At 45.7% G+C, this 18546-nt stretch overlaps 1 protein-coding gene across 2 annotated transcripts; it reads left to right on the forward strand.

Annotated features, from left to right (window-relative positions):
- Erp27 (endoplasmic reticulum protein 27) lies at nucleotides 1–17245 on the forward strand. Of its 2 annotated transcripts, XM_085687269.2 has the most exons (8): nucleotides 1–187; nucleotides 408–508; nucleotides 2278–2415; nucleotides 11235–11351; nucleotides 14148–14273; nucleotides 14837–14968; nucleotides 16484–16681; nucleotides 17125–17245. In XM_085687269.2, exons 1-8 carry the CDS (start codon nucleotides 94–96, stop codon nucleotides 17167–17169), a joined length of 951 nt encoding a protein of 316 aa, XP_085543395.1. In that variant the 5' UTR covers nucleotides 1–93; the 3' UTR covers nucleotides 17170–17245. The 2 variants fall into 2 exon arrangements, with proteins under 2 accessions (XP_085543395.1, XP_048288810.2); XM_048432853.3 differs by lacking the exon at nucleotides 14837–14968 and having other exon boundaries at nucleotides 3–187.
- The last annotated feature ends 1301 nt before the right edge of the window (nucleotides 17246–18546 follow it).

Raw genomic sequence — 18546 nt, forward strand, 5'->3', positions numbered from 1 at the left:
CACAGAGCTAATAACCCACGGCCATTTCACCACACCGGGCTGTCCTGGATCGGCACCCCCAAACTCAACATCTAGGGTTGGAGCAGGAGAACAATGAAAATCTCCAGGTCCAGATGCCTAATCCTTTCATTTATTCTCATGTGCGGGCTGGTCCCAGAAGTCACAGCAGACGCTGAAGAAGTCTCAGGTAAAAAAAAAAGAAAAAGAAAAAGAAAAAATACAAACCAAAAAAAGCACGGGGGTGGAGAGGGGTTGACAGTTTGATTGCCATGGGGAAGCGTGTCATGAGAAGAGAGGGGATTATGAAAATCCTCTGGGTATTTTAATTCGAGCCTAGAAACTTTTCCAGAAATTTCTGAGTAAAGGTGTGTGTTGTCTGGCATCTCCACCCATTTGTCCTACTGTAGATGGTCTCAGCACTACCCGGGAACCCATATGGCTCACAGACATCCCAGCTACCGAGGAACTCATCAACGCTGCTGAAGTCGCCGTCATAGGCTTCTTCCAGGTTTGTGGAAGCAAACATCCTACCTGCTACACCCTGTGGTCAGGCATGTTCTGCCTTATGGTAGCCACGAGACATTGATCCGGAAGCAAGAACTCTCAGACTCTGCTTGCGGCCTCTCATCTGAGACCCCCTCATTTCAAAGCAGGCTGCCCTGTGCATCAGGTCTTCCTTGAACCTGCCTCAGGATCTCTAAGTCTCCTGACTGGGTCTCCTTGTCTATGGGCACTTTGAAATGAAGTGGGTGTCTGCAGAAAGTCAGCCTCCCTCATCCCTCACCGCTGTCCTAAACAGCCTGTGGTGCCCCGTCAATAGGCAGAAGTGAACACAAATGCACTTTTAAATTTATGTTCTGTGATGTATTGGAGATAAGGTCTCATAACTCAGGCTGGTCTGGAACTCTCTATGTAGCCCATGTTTCCCTCAATCCCACAATCCTCCTGCCTCGGCCTTCTGAGTAGGGACATAGTGGGATGTGCTATAACAGGACTAGCTGGAAAGATAGGCTAAATCTATCTCCTGTGACCTGGAAACACTTTCCACAGGCTGTGCTAAGCCAAATAGACAGATCCTCAGTGATCTTTCTTGCCATCTTTGAATAAAAAGGAAAGTGAAGAGGTCACTCACGTATTGGCTGCTGAGTATTGCAGACAGCCATAAAGAAGAGGGGCTCACCCTAGTCTTTCCGTCTCTCTTTGCTGATAGCACCTGGCAATCCTCAGAGCTAACCCAGCCCTATTCTCTTACCTCAGACCTTGTATACACTCATTCCTTGATTCCAGTTCACAGTCACCCTGCCCATTCCGTGTACAATAACCGCAAGAAAGAAGAGGGAACTGTAAGGTGCAGTAACATAAATGGCCACCAGATGGCTCCATTGGGTCCCTGAGAAATGCTATTCAAAAGATTAGAAACCAGAGAGCCAGTCAACAAAGATCCACAGCTTCTAAATGAACAACCCTTTTCTTTTCAAAAGAGCAACTTGTCAACTCCATCTCGTTGATCCCAGATGCAAGACTAGCAATCTTCCCTTCTCCTTGCACACACCCTTAGCTCAGTGAGATGCAGGGAAAATGGGACATACTCTCATGTACTGCCTAGAGCCTCTGCAGACGAGCATGCTAACACTGCACGGAAGACAGTGCCAGTGTCTGGGGAGGACAGCCGCCATCACTCATGAGTGGCTTCCTGGATCCCTAAGAGCAGGCCTGCGATGCCATAGATGCATGGACCAGTGAGTACCTTCATGCACAAACTGAAGGACCCGTGGGAGAAGAGGACCTGATCCTCAGTCCCCCGCATGTTCCCAGTGGCCGTGCTAAGCATCTGTTTCTTAATTTTGCATCGCCCTGTTCCTCCACAAACTGCTCCCAAAACATTTGCCTCCCGAGGTATATGAGTGGCTGTGTAGCCCAGCTTCACAGTCCTCTGGACGCCTCGGCCTCCATCAACTACAAGTAGAATTCAGGCTGCATGATAAGGCCACACAAAAACCCACGATTAGACACAGTTTTCATAATGACCTATAAACTCACACAGCTGGGAAACTAAAAAATGCTACTGCAAGTGTAACCCGCATGTATAAGAGTAACTTTGTTTCTATTAGACCGAATGAAGCCTGTAATTTCTGGCACGTGCATATTTTTCTTCCGTGTCTCTTCTCTCAAAAAAGACCTATGGGTCTCTCTCTCTCTCTCTCTCTCTCTCTCTCTCTCTCTCTCTCTCTCTCTCTCTCTCTCTCTCCCTGTTGTTGTATGTTTGTTTTGTTATAGGATTTAGAAACGCCAATAGTGTCCATATTCAGCAGCATGGCACAAGAGTTCCAAGACATATCATTTGGAATGAGCAACAGCTCTGAGGTTCTGACCCACTACAACATCACCAGAAGCCGCATCTGCCTCTTCCGAATGGTAAGCTGGGTGGCAGCTCCAGCCTTCTCCTGGGTTTCCCTTGAATTCTGTGTCTTTCACACTGTTGTTGGTGTCAAACTCAGGGTCGTAGCTGACAAGGATAGTGACTCAGATCACTCCAGAAGACAGGTGCTGGGCTGAGGTGCACAGAGGATGGGAATGCAGAGCCAAGGTGTGGGACTAGTGGACCTGCTAGGTCCCTTACCAGGCAGAGAGGGTGGGTGAGCCACTTAGTGTTTGTTAATTTCAGTTCTTACATCTATAAAATAAAAGGTCTGACCATATTATCTCTAAGGTTATACTAAGCACTGAAGTTACACACACTCACACATGCACCTGCACAAACACACACACACACACACACACACAGAGAGAGAGAGAGAGAGAGAGAGAGAGAGAGAGAGAGAGAGAGAGAGAGAGATGGGGGCGAGGCAGAGAGAAAGAAAGAAAGAAAAAACAGGAGTTTTATGCTCTATAAATACACGTGTGTGTGTGTGTGTGTGTGTGAGAGAGAGAGAGAGAGAGAGAGAGAGAGAGAGAGAAAGAGAGAGAGAGAGAATTGTGTGGCAAGTTTTCACATAGCTCAGGACGGCCACCAATACATAGATGATGATTACCTTGAACTTCTGACCTCTGCTTTCCAGATGCTGAGATCACAGGTGTGTGCTATCATTCCCTATTTATGCTACACAGGGGAACAAATCCAGAGCCTCACGTGTACTGGGCAAGCACACTACCAACTGAGCCACACACCAAGCCCCACAATATTATAATCTCACATGTTGAGAAGCTGATCTATGTTATGTTTAGCAAACGTTTTATTAGACAACTGGTGTGTAAGGTACTGATAATAGCAGCATATCGAATATACACTCGGTTCTCAGAACTTAAAATGTGGGAAAAATTATAACCAATATACTAATAGAAAAATCACTATAAAGCTAGGTCATGTGGCGCTCACCCTTTATTCCAGCCCTTGGCAGGCAGAGGCAGGCAGGTGTCTGTGAGTTAGAGGCCAGCCTGGTCCACGTAGTGAGTTCCAGGACAGCCAGAGCTACATAATGAAACTCTGTCTCAAAAAAGAAAAAAGATTAGAAGAAAACACTGTAAGTAGTGTTAGGAGAATGAAAATAGTGTGGAAATTCAGAAAAATAATAGAAAAGAGACAATCGATGGGGAAGTATATGTTAAAGCTGGGCACTCGAGCAGAGAAACGTGGCCAGAGGAGGAAAACCGAAGGTAGCTAGGAAGCCATGATGCCAGCTTGACTGGATCCCAAGGTACGTTTACAGAAAAAGGAAAATAAGACAGGGAAGTTTCATTAGACCATATTTGTGCTAAAACCACAGTGCCAGTGTTCTGGGTTTGTACTTAATTTGACTGGCACCAGAAATCTCCCCAAAGCCTTTGGATCGGGAGAGTCACGTGGAGAGAAATGAGATTTAGCCGGATTATTTGGGAAACAAAGACTAAGATGGATTATTAGGCAGAGATGTGAGAAGCAAGAGCTCTTGACAGCTCAGCAAAAGAAACTATGTGAGACTGAAGAGTCTCTGGGGGGTGGAGAGGTGGCCAGAGGTTAGGAGCACGGGACACTCTTGCAGAGGGCCAGGATTTGATTGCCAGCGTCCACATGGCAGCTCTCAGCTCCAGTTCCAGGGGCTCTGACTCCTTCTCCCCTCCTCAGACCCCAGGCAGACATGTGGCGCACATACAAGTAGGCAAAATAACCACACACGTAAGTTTTAAAGAGATAGAGAGGGTCTGCTGTGGAGCCGTGATAGAGAAGAAAGAAGAGGCGATCTGCCATGCGTGGTGATGCAGCCCTGCGATCCCGGCACCCAGGAGTCTCAGGCAGGAGGGCCAGGCGTTCAAAGCCAGCCCTAAGGAGGCACTAAGCCGACCTGACAGTAGCGTGAACTCTGCTTACAATGCATTCTTTATGAAGCCCTGTTGGTGACTCTCCTAGGACCCTTCCTTAGCCTCTGTTTTATGTTGACCGCTAGTGACAGGTCTCCTCCAAGCAAAGCCTTGGGACTTGGGTGGACAAAATTTATGTGCCGTGCCAGAAAACAAACAGGCTGCTTTTCTGCCACTTCACTAGCAGTACTGGGAAAGGCGGGAGACTTTTCAAGCCAGCTGTTGCATAAACACTTTTTCTCTGTTTATATTTTCAAACTTTGGTACATATCTTAATAGGATTATTGTTCAGGAGTTCAGAATAACTTTAATAAAGAAAAAACGAGATCTTTTTATTTTACACTGGGAAACATGAGCCTATGCCAAACTTTCTGGGACCTTCTTCCAACTCAGGTCCACATTTTATTATTTGCAGCTTTTCCAGAGTTGGTTTATTTTCATATGTGTGTGTGTGTGTGTGTGTGTGTGTGTGTGTGTCTGTCTGTCTGTCTGTCTGTCTGTCCATCTGCCTATCTATGTCTCTGTGTATAGAACTGTGTCTATGATAGGCACTATTATAATCTCACAAACTATGAAGAAAAGAATATTATTCCTGCCAGGCAGTGGTGAGCACAAGTATTTAATCCCAGCACTCAGGTGGCAGAGGCAGATGGCTCTCTGACTTTGAGGCCAGCCTGGTCTACAGAGCAAGTTCCGGGGCAGCCAGAACTGTCACACAGAGAACCCATGTCTCAAAAAATCCAATAAAGAAAAAGGAGAAAAGAAAAAAAAAACGAATGTTATTCCTGACTTTTCAGTAAGAAAAGTAAAGTTGTAGCAGATTGAAGCAGTTCTCCTAAGGTTCACAAGTCTAAAATGATGCCCGATTCCATGCTCAGCGTCCCTTTCTACTGCACTATAACGGTTCTCTAAGGCATGCAAGGAACTTCTTTTGAAAACTAATTTAATGATTCTTTTACGTTTACACACACGCCGCTGTGTGTCTTTGTATCTGTATGCATTTGGATGCCTTTTGGGGTGTGGCAGAAGTCAGAAGGGGGTGTCAGGTCCGCTGAAGGTAGAGCCAGCTGTGAACCACCTGAAATGGGTGCTGAGATCTGAACTCAGGTCCTGTGCAAGAGTCCCACGTGTTCTTAACCACTGAGCCATTTCTCCAGCTCCCAAAGAAAACCTCTATCTTTATACTAGGTTGTATTTATTTAATGTTTCTTATTCTGAAGTCTACATTTCAAAAGCTTTACCCCAAACCATTTCCCTAAGCCCCTGGTATTAATTAACCAAACACCAGGATTACAGCTCAGAATCTAGATACTATAGAGTTTGGTAGTGAAATTTCAGGATTTAGGGTTACTTTATTTGCAACAGTAAAAATATATTTAAAGATAAAATGAAATAATGATTAAGTACAAATACACTGACTCATTATTGTTGAAGCAACAAAAACTATGCGGACTTCTGGGGTTTCTCTTGCGGTGATGAAACACTATGACCAAAAAAACATGGAGAGGAAAGGGTTTGTTTGTTCCTACAATTCTGAGGTTACCCTCTACCACTGAGAGAAGTCAGGGTAGGCTGAAGGAAGGCAGGAAACCAGAGGCAGGAGCTGAAGCAGAGGCCATGGAGGAGTGCTGCTTATTGGCTTGCTTCCCATGACCTGCTCAGCCTGCTTTCTTATATAACTCCCACAGTGGGTTAGGCCCTCCCTCTTCAACCATTAATCAAGAAAACGCCCATCAGTCTTGCCTATCATTCAGTCTGAAGGAGACATCTTTCCAACTGGCTCTAGCTCAAGTCAAGTTGACCAAAACTAGCTAGCGCAATTGTTTCCTTGTCAGCTTGACACACAGTGCATCACTTTTTCAGCTGTTGCCTTGGTTTCTTGTCTACCCTCAAAATCTCATATTAATATCACAACAGAAAGCATAAATGACCTTAAAAGTCCCAGTCTTTAAAATTTCAAAAACTTCCAACGTTTAGTCTCTTTAAAATATCCAAAGTCTCTTTAAAAGTTCAAAATCCCTCTAAAATAACCAAAGTCCCACAAATACTCCAAAGTCTATGGGCTCCTGTAATAATAATAATAATAATAATAATAATTTTAAAGGTTAAATATTTTCTTACTCCAAGAGGTAAGAACCAGGGCACAGCCACAACCAAATCAAAGCAAAACCAAACTTCGACAATATCAGTAGCTTGCTGCCCAGTGTCAGGGACTCACAGTCTTCTGGCCTCCAGAGGTCTTGGGAAACTCTGGTTTGCCCAGGCTCTGTCAGTCAGAGCACACATGGCTTGTTTGGGAGGCTCAACCCGGCTCCACGCCACACCTGCCACTGTACTTGGTGGTTGTCACACAGTCCTGGCATCTCATATACGCTGGGGTCTCCACTGCAGCTGGAACTGAATCTTCCCAAATCGCCTCTGTTGTGGTTTGAATAAAAATGGCCCCCACAGATCCATAGGGAGTGGCACTATTAGGAGGTGTGTCCTTCTTCTCGCTGGAGGCAAGCTTCGAAATCTCAGATGCTCTACCCGCACCCAGGGTGGCTTTCTCTTCCTGCTGCCTGCTCATCTGGATGTAGAAATCTCAGGTCCTTCCCCAGCACATGTCTGCCTGCACACCACTGTGCTTCCTGCCATGATGATAATGACCCAAACCTCTGAAACTGTAAGCCAGCTCCAATTAAATGCTTTCCTTTACAAGAGTTGTCATGGTCCTGGGATCTCTTCCCAGCAATAGAAACCCTACCTAGTCAGCCTCTCCCTCCTACTGGTCTCTCTTCAAGGACTTTAACCTTGTCCCACATTGCCAAGTCCCGGTGTTCTCCATGAACCCTTCACACTGCCAAAACCAGTAACATGTGGAAGATTTTTACGTGATACTGAGTTCAGCAGCCAACATGAGATTCCGTCTTGGCCCCTCCCAACCACAGCTTCTGTGTGGTGTGAAGCACACCCTTGAGGAAGGGCTTCTGGAAGATTTCACCTCAATGATGCTGGGCCCTTCTTGGTCACAGCTGATTCTCCAACCGCAGTTAACCAGATGTGCCTAGTCTCGATTTAAAATATCATGTTAACAGCCGCTATAGAGTCTTTGAAGAGCTTCACAAAGCCAGGCCTCTAACATCTGCATTGCTCGCAATATTCTCTTCCTACCCCACCCCCACCCCCACAAAATAGCTTAAGCTCTGAACACTTGCCTTTTCCATGCCAAAGTTCCAAAATTCCTTCCCAATCCTCCCCACAAGAACGATGTTCTATCTGTCACAACATCAGTTCACTCGGGCACCGATATCTGTCTTAGAGGTTCTATGGCTGGGATAAAGACCGTTACCAAGCACAGTCTGGGGAAGAAAGTATCTATTTGGCTTAAGTCACAATTCAAGCCAAGGCAGGAACTTAAGATGGGAACCAGAAACAGAGACCTGCTAGAGCAAGCCAGGAAGCAGCAATCCTCCATAGTCTCTGATTCAGTTCCTGCCTCCAGGTTCCTGTCTTGACTTCCCTTGATGATAGACTGTGAACCTTGAAGCCAAATAAACCCTTTTCGTTCCACATTGCTTTCGGCCTTTGTCTTCACCAAAGTAATAGGACGGGCACTTGCCCTCCAAAACTATAGCAGGCTGACTTGTAGGAAGGTTTCCAGGAAGCATTTCAGCAAAATTCAGCGAACGATAAGAAGTCACAAGTGACAGTGCGACTCTCAAGGACTCAGGTTGTCCAAGAGTGACAGCAAGGAGACCCTCTGTCTCTGTATACACCTATACAGAGTTAATCCTCACAGAGATCCGGTCTCTGGAGTTGATGAGCCATGAGCGTGCCCTATTATTTGAATGTTTGCACTACTTTGGATTTTCTTATTCACTTCTATTTTATGAAATAAAGTTAGCCCAAGTCTGACCCAACGGGATATAAGAGAAAGGTGCTAAGTCTTTCTTGACCCTTGTTCAGTCATTTTTGAATGTTTAGTGTGAGATGTACCTTACCAGACACGGGAAGTCAGAAGAAATGACCGTTAAAATAAACCAGTAAATGAGAGAAGGAGTACGTGTCAAATCATCAAAGCAGTTGTGTAATGTATGTGTGTAGCGGGGCGTGGTGGTGCACACCTATAATCCCGCCCCTTAGGAGACTGACAGGAGGAACCATATTTGGCTACACAGCAAAGTTAAAGCCATCCTGGGCTACAGGAGACATTGTCTCAAAAGAAACAAAAGTATATACGTGTGTGTGTGTGTGTGTGTGTGTGTGTGTGTAAAAATACATGGAAACTGAACAATGCATCTATTATATATATTTATATATAAAATTAGAGACATGAGGGAATTGTTTAAAAAATCATTTCTCAGTGCTACTCAAGTTACTTTATGACTGGACTGTCATAAAATACTATAACTATAGTATAAACGAAGATGAATAGGGCGTGGTGGCACATGCCTGTAATTCCAATACTACGGAGGTGAAGCAGGGAGGACCAGGAGTTCAGATTCATCTGTGGCCACATAGAAAATCAGTAATGAACCTCACTTCCTGTCTGAAATAGATAAATTACAATAAAACTAGGAAGAGCATAAATAAACTAAGGGAGGTTTTAATGCAGTTTCCAAAACGATTGTTAGAGCTCTCGCAGGAATGCGAGCATCCTCGGAGCAAAAGCTAGACCATGCTGGGGTCGCAGCAGGCGCACAGTGTCCAAAACAAAACAAAACAAAAACTTAAGTCACCGGAGCTCAGAGCCCTTCCAGACGCTCTTTTCTGCTTTTGGCATCTCTGTCCCTGGGGAGGATATCTTCCAAACACTAGCAAAATAGAGGTTTAAAAACGTTCCCAAAGTCTTGCTCTAGGATAGAGCTTTCTCTCCAGTGTATTATGCAAATGGTCCCCTTGGCTGACAGCCGACTTCCTGTTGGAATGTCCTCTCCAGGATCCCTACACACGAACGAACGAATGCGAGTGAGTTTATTAGTTTAGGAAATAATGAAATAGTCGGGATGTTTCTGTGGACGATCCGGGGAGGCTGCAAGGGACGTGGCGGTTTACGGCAGCGCTCTCACTGCCCAGGACAGGAACTGTATCCCTGCTGCGCCCCCTCGGTCCTTCCTCGGCATTCCTGAGCCCAGAAATCCACCTGGAGTTCTTGGCGCCTCCAGTTCTCCAATTCTGGGAAACCTGAGGAACCGCCTGGAACCCGGGCTGGAGGGCAGCCCTGGCCCACGTGCGGCTGGGCCAGCTGCACACAAGAGCCAGGCCTCTGTGTCCTAGAAAAATAATCCTCAAGCATTTGGACGAATTCGGTATTAAGAGGGCTTTGATGATGACGCTGAGGATTTGAGTGGTTGCAATAGCAAAGTCCTAAGTGTGAGATATCCTGCCAGCTGGCTAGCCCCGCCTCAGGCAGCAGAGAAGATTGAAGAGAACAGTGCTTTCTCTTGCTTTCTCTCTCTCTCTCTCTCTCTCCCTCTCTCTCTCTCTCTCTCTCTCTCTCTCTCTCTCTCTCTCTCTCTCTCTCTCTCTCTCTCTCTCTCTCTGTGTGTGTGTGTGTGTGTGTGTCTGTCTGTCTGTCTATCTGTCTGTCTGTCTGTCTGTCTCTGTGAATATGTCCCTGTGTCTGTGTCTTTGTCTGTGTGTGGATACATGCTCATGAGTACAGACATTGGGGTACTGAGAACTGAATTCAGACCCTCTGAAGGAAGAGCAAGTTCACTTAACCACTCTTTAACCCCCTGGTTTAGTTTTGTTTACTTGAGACAAGGTCTTGTTCTATTGCCCAGCAGGGCCTGGAACTTCCCATGCAGCCCAGACTGCCTTGAGCTCCTATCAACCCTCTGCCTGGTCCTCCTGAGTGCTGGGATTGAAGACGAACCACCACAACCGTCTTCTACTTATTCTTTAGTGGTTTGCTAAGAATATTGGGAATATAAAGCTGAACGGAAGCTCTATTGTTCGTATGTCTTCTCCTCAGTGTTCCTACTGAGCGTTTTGGACTTTAACATAATTGTGTGTACCAGGCGTCTTCACCCACCTCTCGCCCACTTCAGACTCTGTGCAGCAGAGGCACCTCGAGTTTCTGATCCTCCGGCCTTCCCTTCCAGAATGCTGGGGTTACGGGAATCAACATGTCTATTTCATGTAGTGCCGGAGATGAGACCTAGGGCTTCCTGTAAGCTGGGCAAGCCTTCTGCCTGCTGGTCTACAGACCTCCAGTTCCATTTCTGTATGCTTGTTGCTGGGAATAGAACCTAGGAACCCACGCATACTAAGCAAGCAAGCACTCTACCACTGGGCTATATTGACTGTTAGTACTTGACATTTTAAAACATCCAGTGGTTTGGGTAGGTTTTGCTCCCCACCACAAGATTCTAATTTAGAAGTACATTTTCTATGCGTTGGCATTTATTATTTCGTAAGATTAATTTGCTTAAGATAATCTAAGATTTTTTTCAATTTTTTTTTGTCTTTGTGTGTATGTTGTAAGGTTCAACAGGGAATTCTAGCTGTCAACTAATATTAGGTTCTGGTAACAAAAGCTATGTGTTACATAATGGCAGTCTTCAAAGGCATAAATAAAGCTTGAGCAACTCCCCAACCAAAGGAAGAAACAAAGGAATAATGAGAAGTAACTAAATGAAAAATAAGCCAGAGGTTAAGAGAATGGAATTCAGAACAGCTGCACTGATGGAAAATGCATAATTCAATATATCAGTGATTGTATTACATAAAAAAATAGCCCTTAAAAGACAAGTAGAGAAAAGTGTCACCGAAGGTAGGGAACTTCCGTCCTGTCTTTGGAGCTGTGCTCAGGGCCTGTTATAGCCGTATAGTCAAATTCCGTTTACCAATAATCTCAAAAGATGCTGCAGGAGCCACCTGGTCCTTTATTGTGCCTTGTCTCCTTTTCCCAGGTTGATAATGAGAAACTGCATTTGGATGTTGACGACATTGACAGCATAGACTCCGCCAAGTTGAAGCAATTCATTCACGTGCATGGCCTCCGCTGGGTGACAGAGTACAGTCCCCTGGTAAACACTGATTTCCTATGACCAGTCCTTTCTGTTCCTGTGTCACGGAGGGTCCTGGCCCCCACAGCAGATGTGTTCTCTCCACTGTTAGTGTCCGTCCCCGAACACCTAGCATGCTGTTTGTGTTGATACCCTTACTAACCCTTTAAGATCAACAGATGTGTCCCTCCCTACTCGACAAAGAGAGACACAGATGCAGCAAAGCTAGATGACCTACAACACAACTCATAAGAAAAAAGCTCAGAATGTAAAGTGAAGGTATCTGGATCAAAACCTTCGGAATCTGGAGTCCTGTGTGAGTGCGCTCTGTGAAGGTCACTGGCACTGAGACGGTCGCTAAATCACCTTTCTCAAGCTACGACCAAGAAGGTTGTTTTCATTCATTGCTCTTCTTGTCGCTGCTACAAAGGCAGCTTAGGGAAAGAAGGGCTTATTTTGGCTCACAGTTTGAGGGGACACAGTCCATCGTAATGAGAAGGTGTGCAGGCAGGAACCTGAAACAGCTGGTCACAGAGCATCCATAGCCAGGAAACAGAGAGATAGATACTGGTCTTGAGATCACTTTCTCCATGGTTTTTGTTGTTGTTGTTGTTTTGTTTTGTTTTGTTTTATTCTAGCCAGGGCCGAAGCCCATTGGTTTGTTCTACCCACCTTCATGGTGACTCTTCTCTCTTCAAGCCCCTCTGGAAACACTCTCACAGACATGACCAGAGTGTGTCTCCTAAGTGACTCTAAATCCAATCAAGAATCCGCTCAAGAGTGGCCATCATAGCTCTCTTTACCTAGAGATTCACTCCTGTCTCTGCTGTGCCCACAGAACTGCATGTGGACTCAGAAAAGATGGCCTAGTGTTCCCTGTGCGCATGACCATGGTGTCACAGTGTCCTAGATGTCCCTGAGTTCTCAGGCCTGGCCCAGCGCTCACCTTACAGGAAAGAATCTCTTTAGGGAAGCATGCTTATTTTTTATCAGGACTTTCACATCCCAGAAGTAATCCCTTCTCATTTGGAGCTGCCCCCTCGACAACTGTTAGTTTTTGTTTACACTGGTACAGATATTTGTCCTAGAAAGACTGGGCAGATAGTCACAGCCATGCTCTGCTCCTGCCCGAACATCTAATGCACACACTCTGTGTGGCTTTGCCTTGCAAACCAGGCTGTGCCTGTTGAGATGAAACCAGCTACTTCCGTGCTCCCATCCCTTCGGTAAAGAGAATTCTGCCTTTTGACTCCTTAGCTCTCATCTCTCGACTCTTCCCAGGAATTTCTCTGCTTTACAAGAATGGATGCCACTCTGAATTGAAGCATTGTGAATCTGTTACTCTAACTACAAAGACTATTATAACAAGAATCAATTATTTGCCACCCAGTGTCCCAAAAGTAAGCCGAATCTGTTGATAAGGTCCAAGACGAAGTCTGTAGGAATACTTTCATTGCCTTGCTGGTGGTTCCTCTGTGGCCAGCTGCACTAGAAAAGCTCACCCAGATCCTTGGGGTCAGCCAGTGAGCAAGGAGTGGCTAGATGTTTCTGGATAGATTGCAGGCCTTTGCTAGGGTGATGTCATCTGCAGGCTTCACCAGGGCTGAAGCAGCTGCTTGGAAGAAGGTTCACTAGTGTGCCCAGCAATGTGTTCCTGCTGTTGCCATATAAATCCATCCTTGGGGCTGCTGTTGCTATGTAAATCCATCCCCCGGGGCTGCTTCTGTCATATAAATCAATCCTTAGGGTTCCCTGACATCTCCACTCTGGGCTGGCTGCCCCCAGAGTGAAGGGTGTAACAAAGAGTTTTATGGCTTAACCTTGTACTTTCTGTCAAACCCACTCAGTTTCATTACGTCTAGTGAGCGGTAGGAGATAGACACTGTTGTCTGAAAACTGGATGACTGTCCTTAGTTTTAAGATGTATTTTTATCTTTTTAACCATGTCCATGTTGTTTGTCTGTATATGCACCATATACACGCCGGTCTCTTGCAGAAGCCAGAAGGAGGAGTCAAATCCCCTGAAGCTGGAATTAAAGTCAGTTGTAAGTCATCCAGCATGGGTGCTGGAAGGAGAGTCAGGTCCTGTGCAAGGACAGTACATGATCTCAACCCCTAAACTGTCTCTCCAGCTCCCAGATAATTGTACTTTTTTTTAAAAAAAAGAATATTTATTTTATGTATATGCAAATGTGCTTGAGTAATATATATGCACCACATATATGCATGAGCCAGAGGATGCCAGAAGAGGGTATCAGATCCCCTGGAACTGGAGTTACAGGCAGTTGTCAGCCACCATACAGATGCTGAGAACCAAGCCAATGTCCTCTACAGCAAGGATTAATGTGCCCTTAACCCCTGAGCCATCTCTCCAACATCCTGGTGATTTTACTTGTTAAAAATATTTATATTTATTACTTGATAATTCTATACATGTATAAATTTATTTTTACCACATTCAAGGTGGTCAAACTTTTAAGAGCCATCTTAGAGGTTATTTGCCTTTATGTTATTCTGTTCACTTCATTGGCATATCTATGTATCTGTCCCTCTGTGTCTCTATATCTATGTATCTCTGTCCCTCTGTCTCTCTGCCTCTCTGTCTCTTTGTATCTCTGTCCCTGTCTTTTTGTATCTCTCTATATATCTCTGTATCTCTGTCCCTCTGTGTCTCTATATCTATCTATATCTATCTCTATATCTCTGTGTCTCTGTCACTCTGTGTCTCTGTCTCTCCCTCCCTCCCCCTCCCTCCCACCCTCCCTCCTTCTTTCTCTCTCTTCATATCCTCTTCCTACAACACATTTAATTTCCCAGATTGCAGCTGGCTTATTTAACGCCATGGTTCGGACCCATCTGCTCCTGATAATGAACAAGGCTTCCGCAGAGTATGAAGACAGCATGCAGAGGTACCGGAAGGCGGCAAAGCTCTTCCAAGGACAGGTGAGTCTGGAAAGGCCAGCACCACAGGATGATGGGGCTGGGGAGAAGAAAAATTGTATGATTTTAAGGATATGAAGTAAGGAGTGGGAGGCAAGAAGTGAAGATTTCGGAAATTAAAGAGACTTTACATTGTCAGTGTGGGAAACAGTAAGTATAAATACCCAGAAACCACATCGCCTAGTCAGCATCTGTTTCCTCATGATAACCTCTGAAGGCCGGGACAGAGAGCCAAGACCACTTCTCACAGAGTATCTTCACAGTACCTGGTGGTGCCTACCTCAAGTGACCACGATCCTTTTGCTTCCCCCCACCCCCACCCCCCGCCGGGTGCAATTCTCCAAAGCCACCACCCTCATTACGGACCCCAACTAGAGGCCTTTCTAATGAGAGCCATCACATAAGCTGTCTTGGGGAGCACTGGTCCCTGGTGTGGGGGGCACTGGGTGCTCCTGAATACAGACAATCAAGAGCACAAGGATGTCCACCTTAGCTAGACGTAGCTTAGTAACCACCCCTCCACTCAGCTCCCTTGCTCATCTGGGGTTTCCTTCTCTACATTTCAGTTACTCAATCAGCCGTGGGCTCAGAGTAGTAAATGGAGAATTCTAGAAGCAAGCAACCCATGCGCTAACAGGGCTTTCACTGTCACGTGTTACTGCAATGGTTCGGTTTTGTTGCTAGCTATTATGTTCAAGGTGTGCACATCTAGAAAGGAGGAACACTAACCCTGACTCTGGGGAGCCGCTGGAGTGCGGGTTCTTAGAATATGTCTAGAAAATAACATTTACCAAACACATACTGTGTGCCACAATTACTGAAGGTACCACCCCGTTTCATCCCTGGCCCCACCAGCACCTTTTACAAATAAGAAAACTGAGTCTCAGAGAAACTGAGTTGCAAAACATACAGCTAGGAAGACAGAAGCAAACTTAACCCCATCCTCTGCCTTCAAATACCACGCTAGACTTTCTTGCTTAGGGAATCATCAATCTTCAAAGACTGAAGTCTTTTTAAAAGATTGTTTTTATTTTTAATGAGGGAGGGGTAAAGATGCCCAGAAAGACCGTAAGAGTGTGTTGGATCTCCTGAAGCTAGAGTTACCCGGGGTTGTCATTTACCTGGTGTATTCTTAACCTCTGAGGCATCTCTTCAACCCCAAATTCCAATTTTTAATTTTTTTGTTTTTGGTTTATTTGTTTTGGCTTGTTCTTAGTTTTTTGTTTTAGTTTAGTTTGGTTGGTTTCTCTAGATAGGGTTTCTCTGTGTAGCCCTGGCTGTTCTGAAACTGGCTTTGTAGATCAGGCTAGCCTCAAACTCACAGAGGACCATCTGTCTCTACTTCTCAAGTGCTGGGATTAAAGGCATGAGCCAAAAATGTGTAGCCCAGGCTGGCCTTGAACTAATGATCCTCCTGCCTCTTCCTCCTCCTTCAGCGAATCCTACCAGCCACTACAACTGGCCAAAATTCTTATAGTTAAATTCAACTAAAAGATAAATTTAACTAAAATTAAATTTGAATAAAATACCAAAGCAACAAAAATAAATTTCAAAATCATTTCATTTTAATCAAAATGTGTTTATATGAGAGGGGGTGGAGTGGATCTTATATAGCCAAGGCTAGCCTCAAACTTGCTGACTTGCTATAATTAAATGTGACTTTGAACTCCTGGTCCTCCTACCTCTGCCTCTCTGTTGACTGATGTTTCTGTCCTGCCTGATCCTGCAACTGTTCAGTCCCAAAGCAATGCACAGAGGTCTATATTAATTATAAACTGGTTGGCCTATTAGCTCAGGCTTCTTAATAACTTTTATAATTCTTGTCTGTGTTAGCCACATGGCTTGGTACCTTTTTTGGTGAGGCAGTCACATCATGCTTCTTCTGTGTCTGGCTTCCTCTGTGTCTGGATGATGACTGCAGACTGACTCTTTCCTCTTCCCAGAATTCTCCTGTTTCAGTTGTCCCACCTCTACTTCCTGCCTGGCTACTGGCCAATCAGAATTTTATTAAAATATAAGTGACAGGGTACAGACCATTGCCCACAGCACCTCTCAAGTGCTAGACTTTCAAGTGTGCTCCACCATGCCAGGCTTTAACTTAGACTCAAATCATGTTATGCAAGTTCAATCTCTGTAGTGACAGCCATTACTAGTGTCTCATTGTCCCCAGGCTATCGGCTGGACCTTTTTGTTGACTGTCTCCCCAACCACAGGTCCTCTTCGTCCTGGTAGACAGCGGCAAAAGGGAGAATGGAAAGGTGATATCCTACTTCCAACTCAAGGAGTCTCAGCTGCCCGCTCTGGCCATTTATGAAACCGAGGATGACAAGTGGGAGACACTGCCCATCACAGAAGTTACGGTGGAGAAAGTTCGGGACTTCTGTGACGGCTTCTTAAAGGGAACCCTGCTGGTGAGTGTGGCCGTGAGATAAAGCACTTGGCGCCCTCCTCGGAGTGAATTTCACTTCAGAGCAGGGTGACTTTGAGCAGACAGTGAATGGGACAGTATTAGCTAGAGGCCATCACTTGGAAAGGTTTTGGGTAAGCAAATACAATTTGGGATTTCGCCATTTTCTATTCAAGGACCCATGGAAAATAACTTAAATCCACACTCCAGTCACGAGTGGTACTCTGGTGTCTTAGGCAGATAGACTGCCACAGTGTAAAGCTGGCTTGGGGTATGTAATAAGTTTAATCCAGCCAGAGCTGGGTAATGAGACCTCTTCAAAACAAAAACAAAACAAAAGCCGTATCAACAGCAGAAGAGCTCAGCAGGTCAAAGTGAAGCTGGAGTTAGGGTTTTTCGGGAGTAGTTAAGACTGTGCTCTAAGTTCAGCATCACTGTGTCTTTCAGAGAAATCACACAGCTGAAGAAGATGCCAGGAAGGAGGAGCTCTGAGTGCTCCCGGGTCCCTCTGCTCACTGTGACCACGTGCCTATCCTGTGTTGAATAAAAACGGGCAGTCCAAATCTAACCTCTCCAACAGTTAATGCCAGTGTTCTAACAAGGGGCGGGAGGTTTGCCATGCTTCCTTTGTGTCTGAATGTCTCTCTTTCTTACCTCTTTTGTTCTCAACTTCCCATCCTCTCCTTCCCACAGCCTAGTTTCTCACTCTGAGTGAGTTCTGCGGAGAGAGGGGCTTCAGAAACTTGGCATCTCCCTGAAGGAGAAGCATTCCTAGAGAGAGACTCTTCTGGTGTGTCGCTGACATTGAATTGGTACCCTGTACATGGCTTCCACAGCAGTTCCTATTCCTTTGGGGTCATCCAAGGATAGAAACCTCACCCTCCTTCATAAGCACATATCCTTCTCTGACTTGGGGCCAAGAACAAAAACATGTTTGGGTTTTTTTCCCCCTCCAAAAGTTAAACGATGTCTCCAAGTTTCTGAACACATCTGAAACAGCATGTTATAAACTACACTCATTTTGTGATTGCAGCTTTCTGTGCTAATCAGCAACCCATGGAATAAATAAAATCCATCACTGTTAAAAGAAGAGTGACATCTCTTCAAAGCCAAACCCTTTGGAGGGAACCCAGCTGCCCAGCTCAGTAGTGCATGCCCCACCCTCCAGAGCTCTGTTTCCTTTTAGGTCACGACCCACCGATGTGTTGTTCCCTGTGGGTGGGTTGAGTGGTGGGACCGGACCATCCTGCGTGAGGATTTACACAAATGTGGCAAAAGAACCGGGGAGTCAATTGGGTAAAAGGTTAGGAAGAGACAGAAGGGGGCGGGGGCATTTGGCGCCAAAGCACGTTGGGGCTAACCATGGTTCCTGGCAGTAAGGTGTGCGGCTCAGCACACCGGGGATGGGGAGACGGGGGTGTTTGACAGTGGGTCACTGGCCCACAGGCTGTTACTGTCAACACACAGATGCTACATTGTCGCAGCACTGCCGCCCACTCCGGGCCTTGGCTCTAAAGAAAAGTGCCTAAGTACTGAAGAGCTGAAAACCCACAGCTGAACAGGAGGACCGCTTCAAGTGAGGGACAAGGAGTGAAAGGGTTGCTTGTTCCTTTCTGTGGGCTAACCCCATGGCCCCTGGGCGTGGTCGGTAGCTGGAAAGAAGACTGTGAAAGCCAGTCTTGCAGTGACACAGGAACCAGGAGCTTGAGGGGTCACTGGGTCCATCCCTCGGATGGACCCAATCAAAGGAGCACAAGAGACGCATCTAAAAATGCTTCAGACATTTTGACATTTCCATTCAGAATTCTTTCTAATGGATAATCCCCTGCTGAGTGAAGTTTCCCAGCCTCTCAGGATGTCTTTTCCTGC

The sequence above is a fragment of the Myodes glareolus genome, chromosome 3, assembly GCF_982192425.1.
Source record: "Myodes glareolus chromosome 3, mMyoGla1.1, whole genome shotgun sequence".
Classification (NCBI taxonomy): Eukaryota; Metazoa; Chordata; class Mammalia; order Rodentia; family Cricetidae; genus Myodes; species Myodes glareolus.

Bases quoted from the DNA above. Each gene is read 5' to 3' on its own strand.
- Erp27 (XM_085687269.2), top strand. From the start codon at position 94: ATGAAAATCTCCAGGTCCAGATGCCTAATCCTTTCATTTATTCTCATG. The intron at 509-2,277 runs GTTTGTGGAAGC...GTTTTGTTATAG, and splicing joins CCGTCATAGGCTTCTTCCAG to GATTTAGAAACGCCAATAGT. The intron at 16,682-17,124 runs GTGAGTGTGGCC...TGTGTCTTTCAG, and splicing joins TCTTAAAGGGAACCCTGCTG to AGAAATCACACAGCTGAAGA.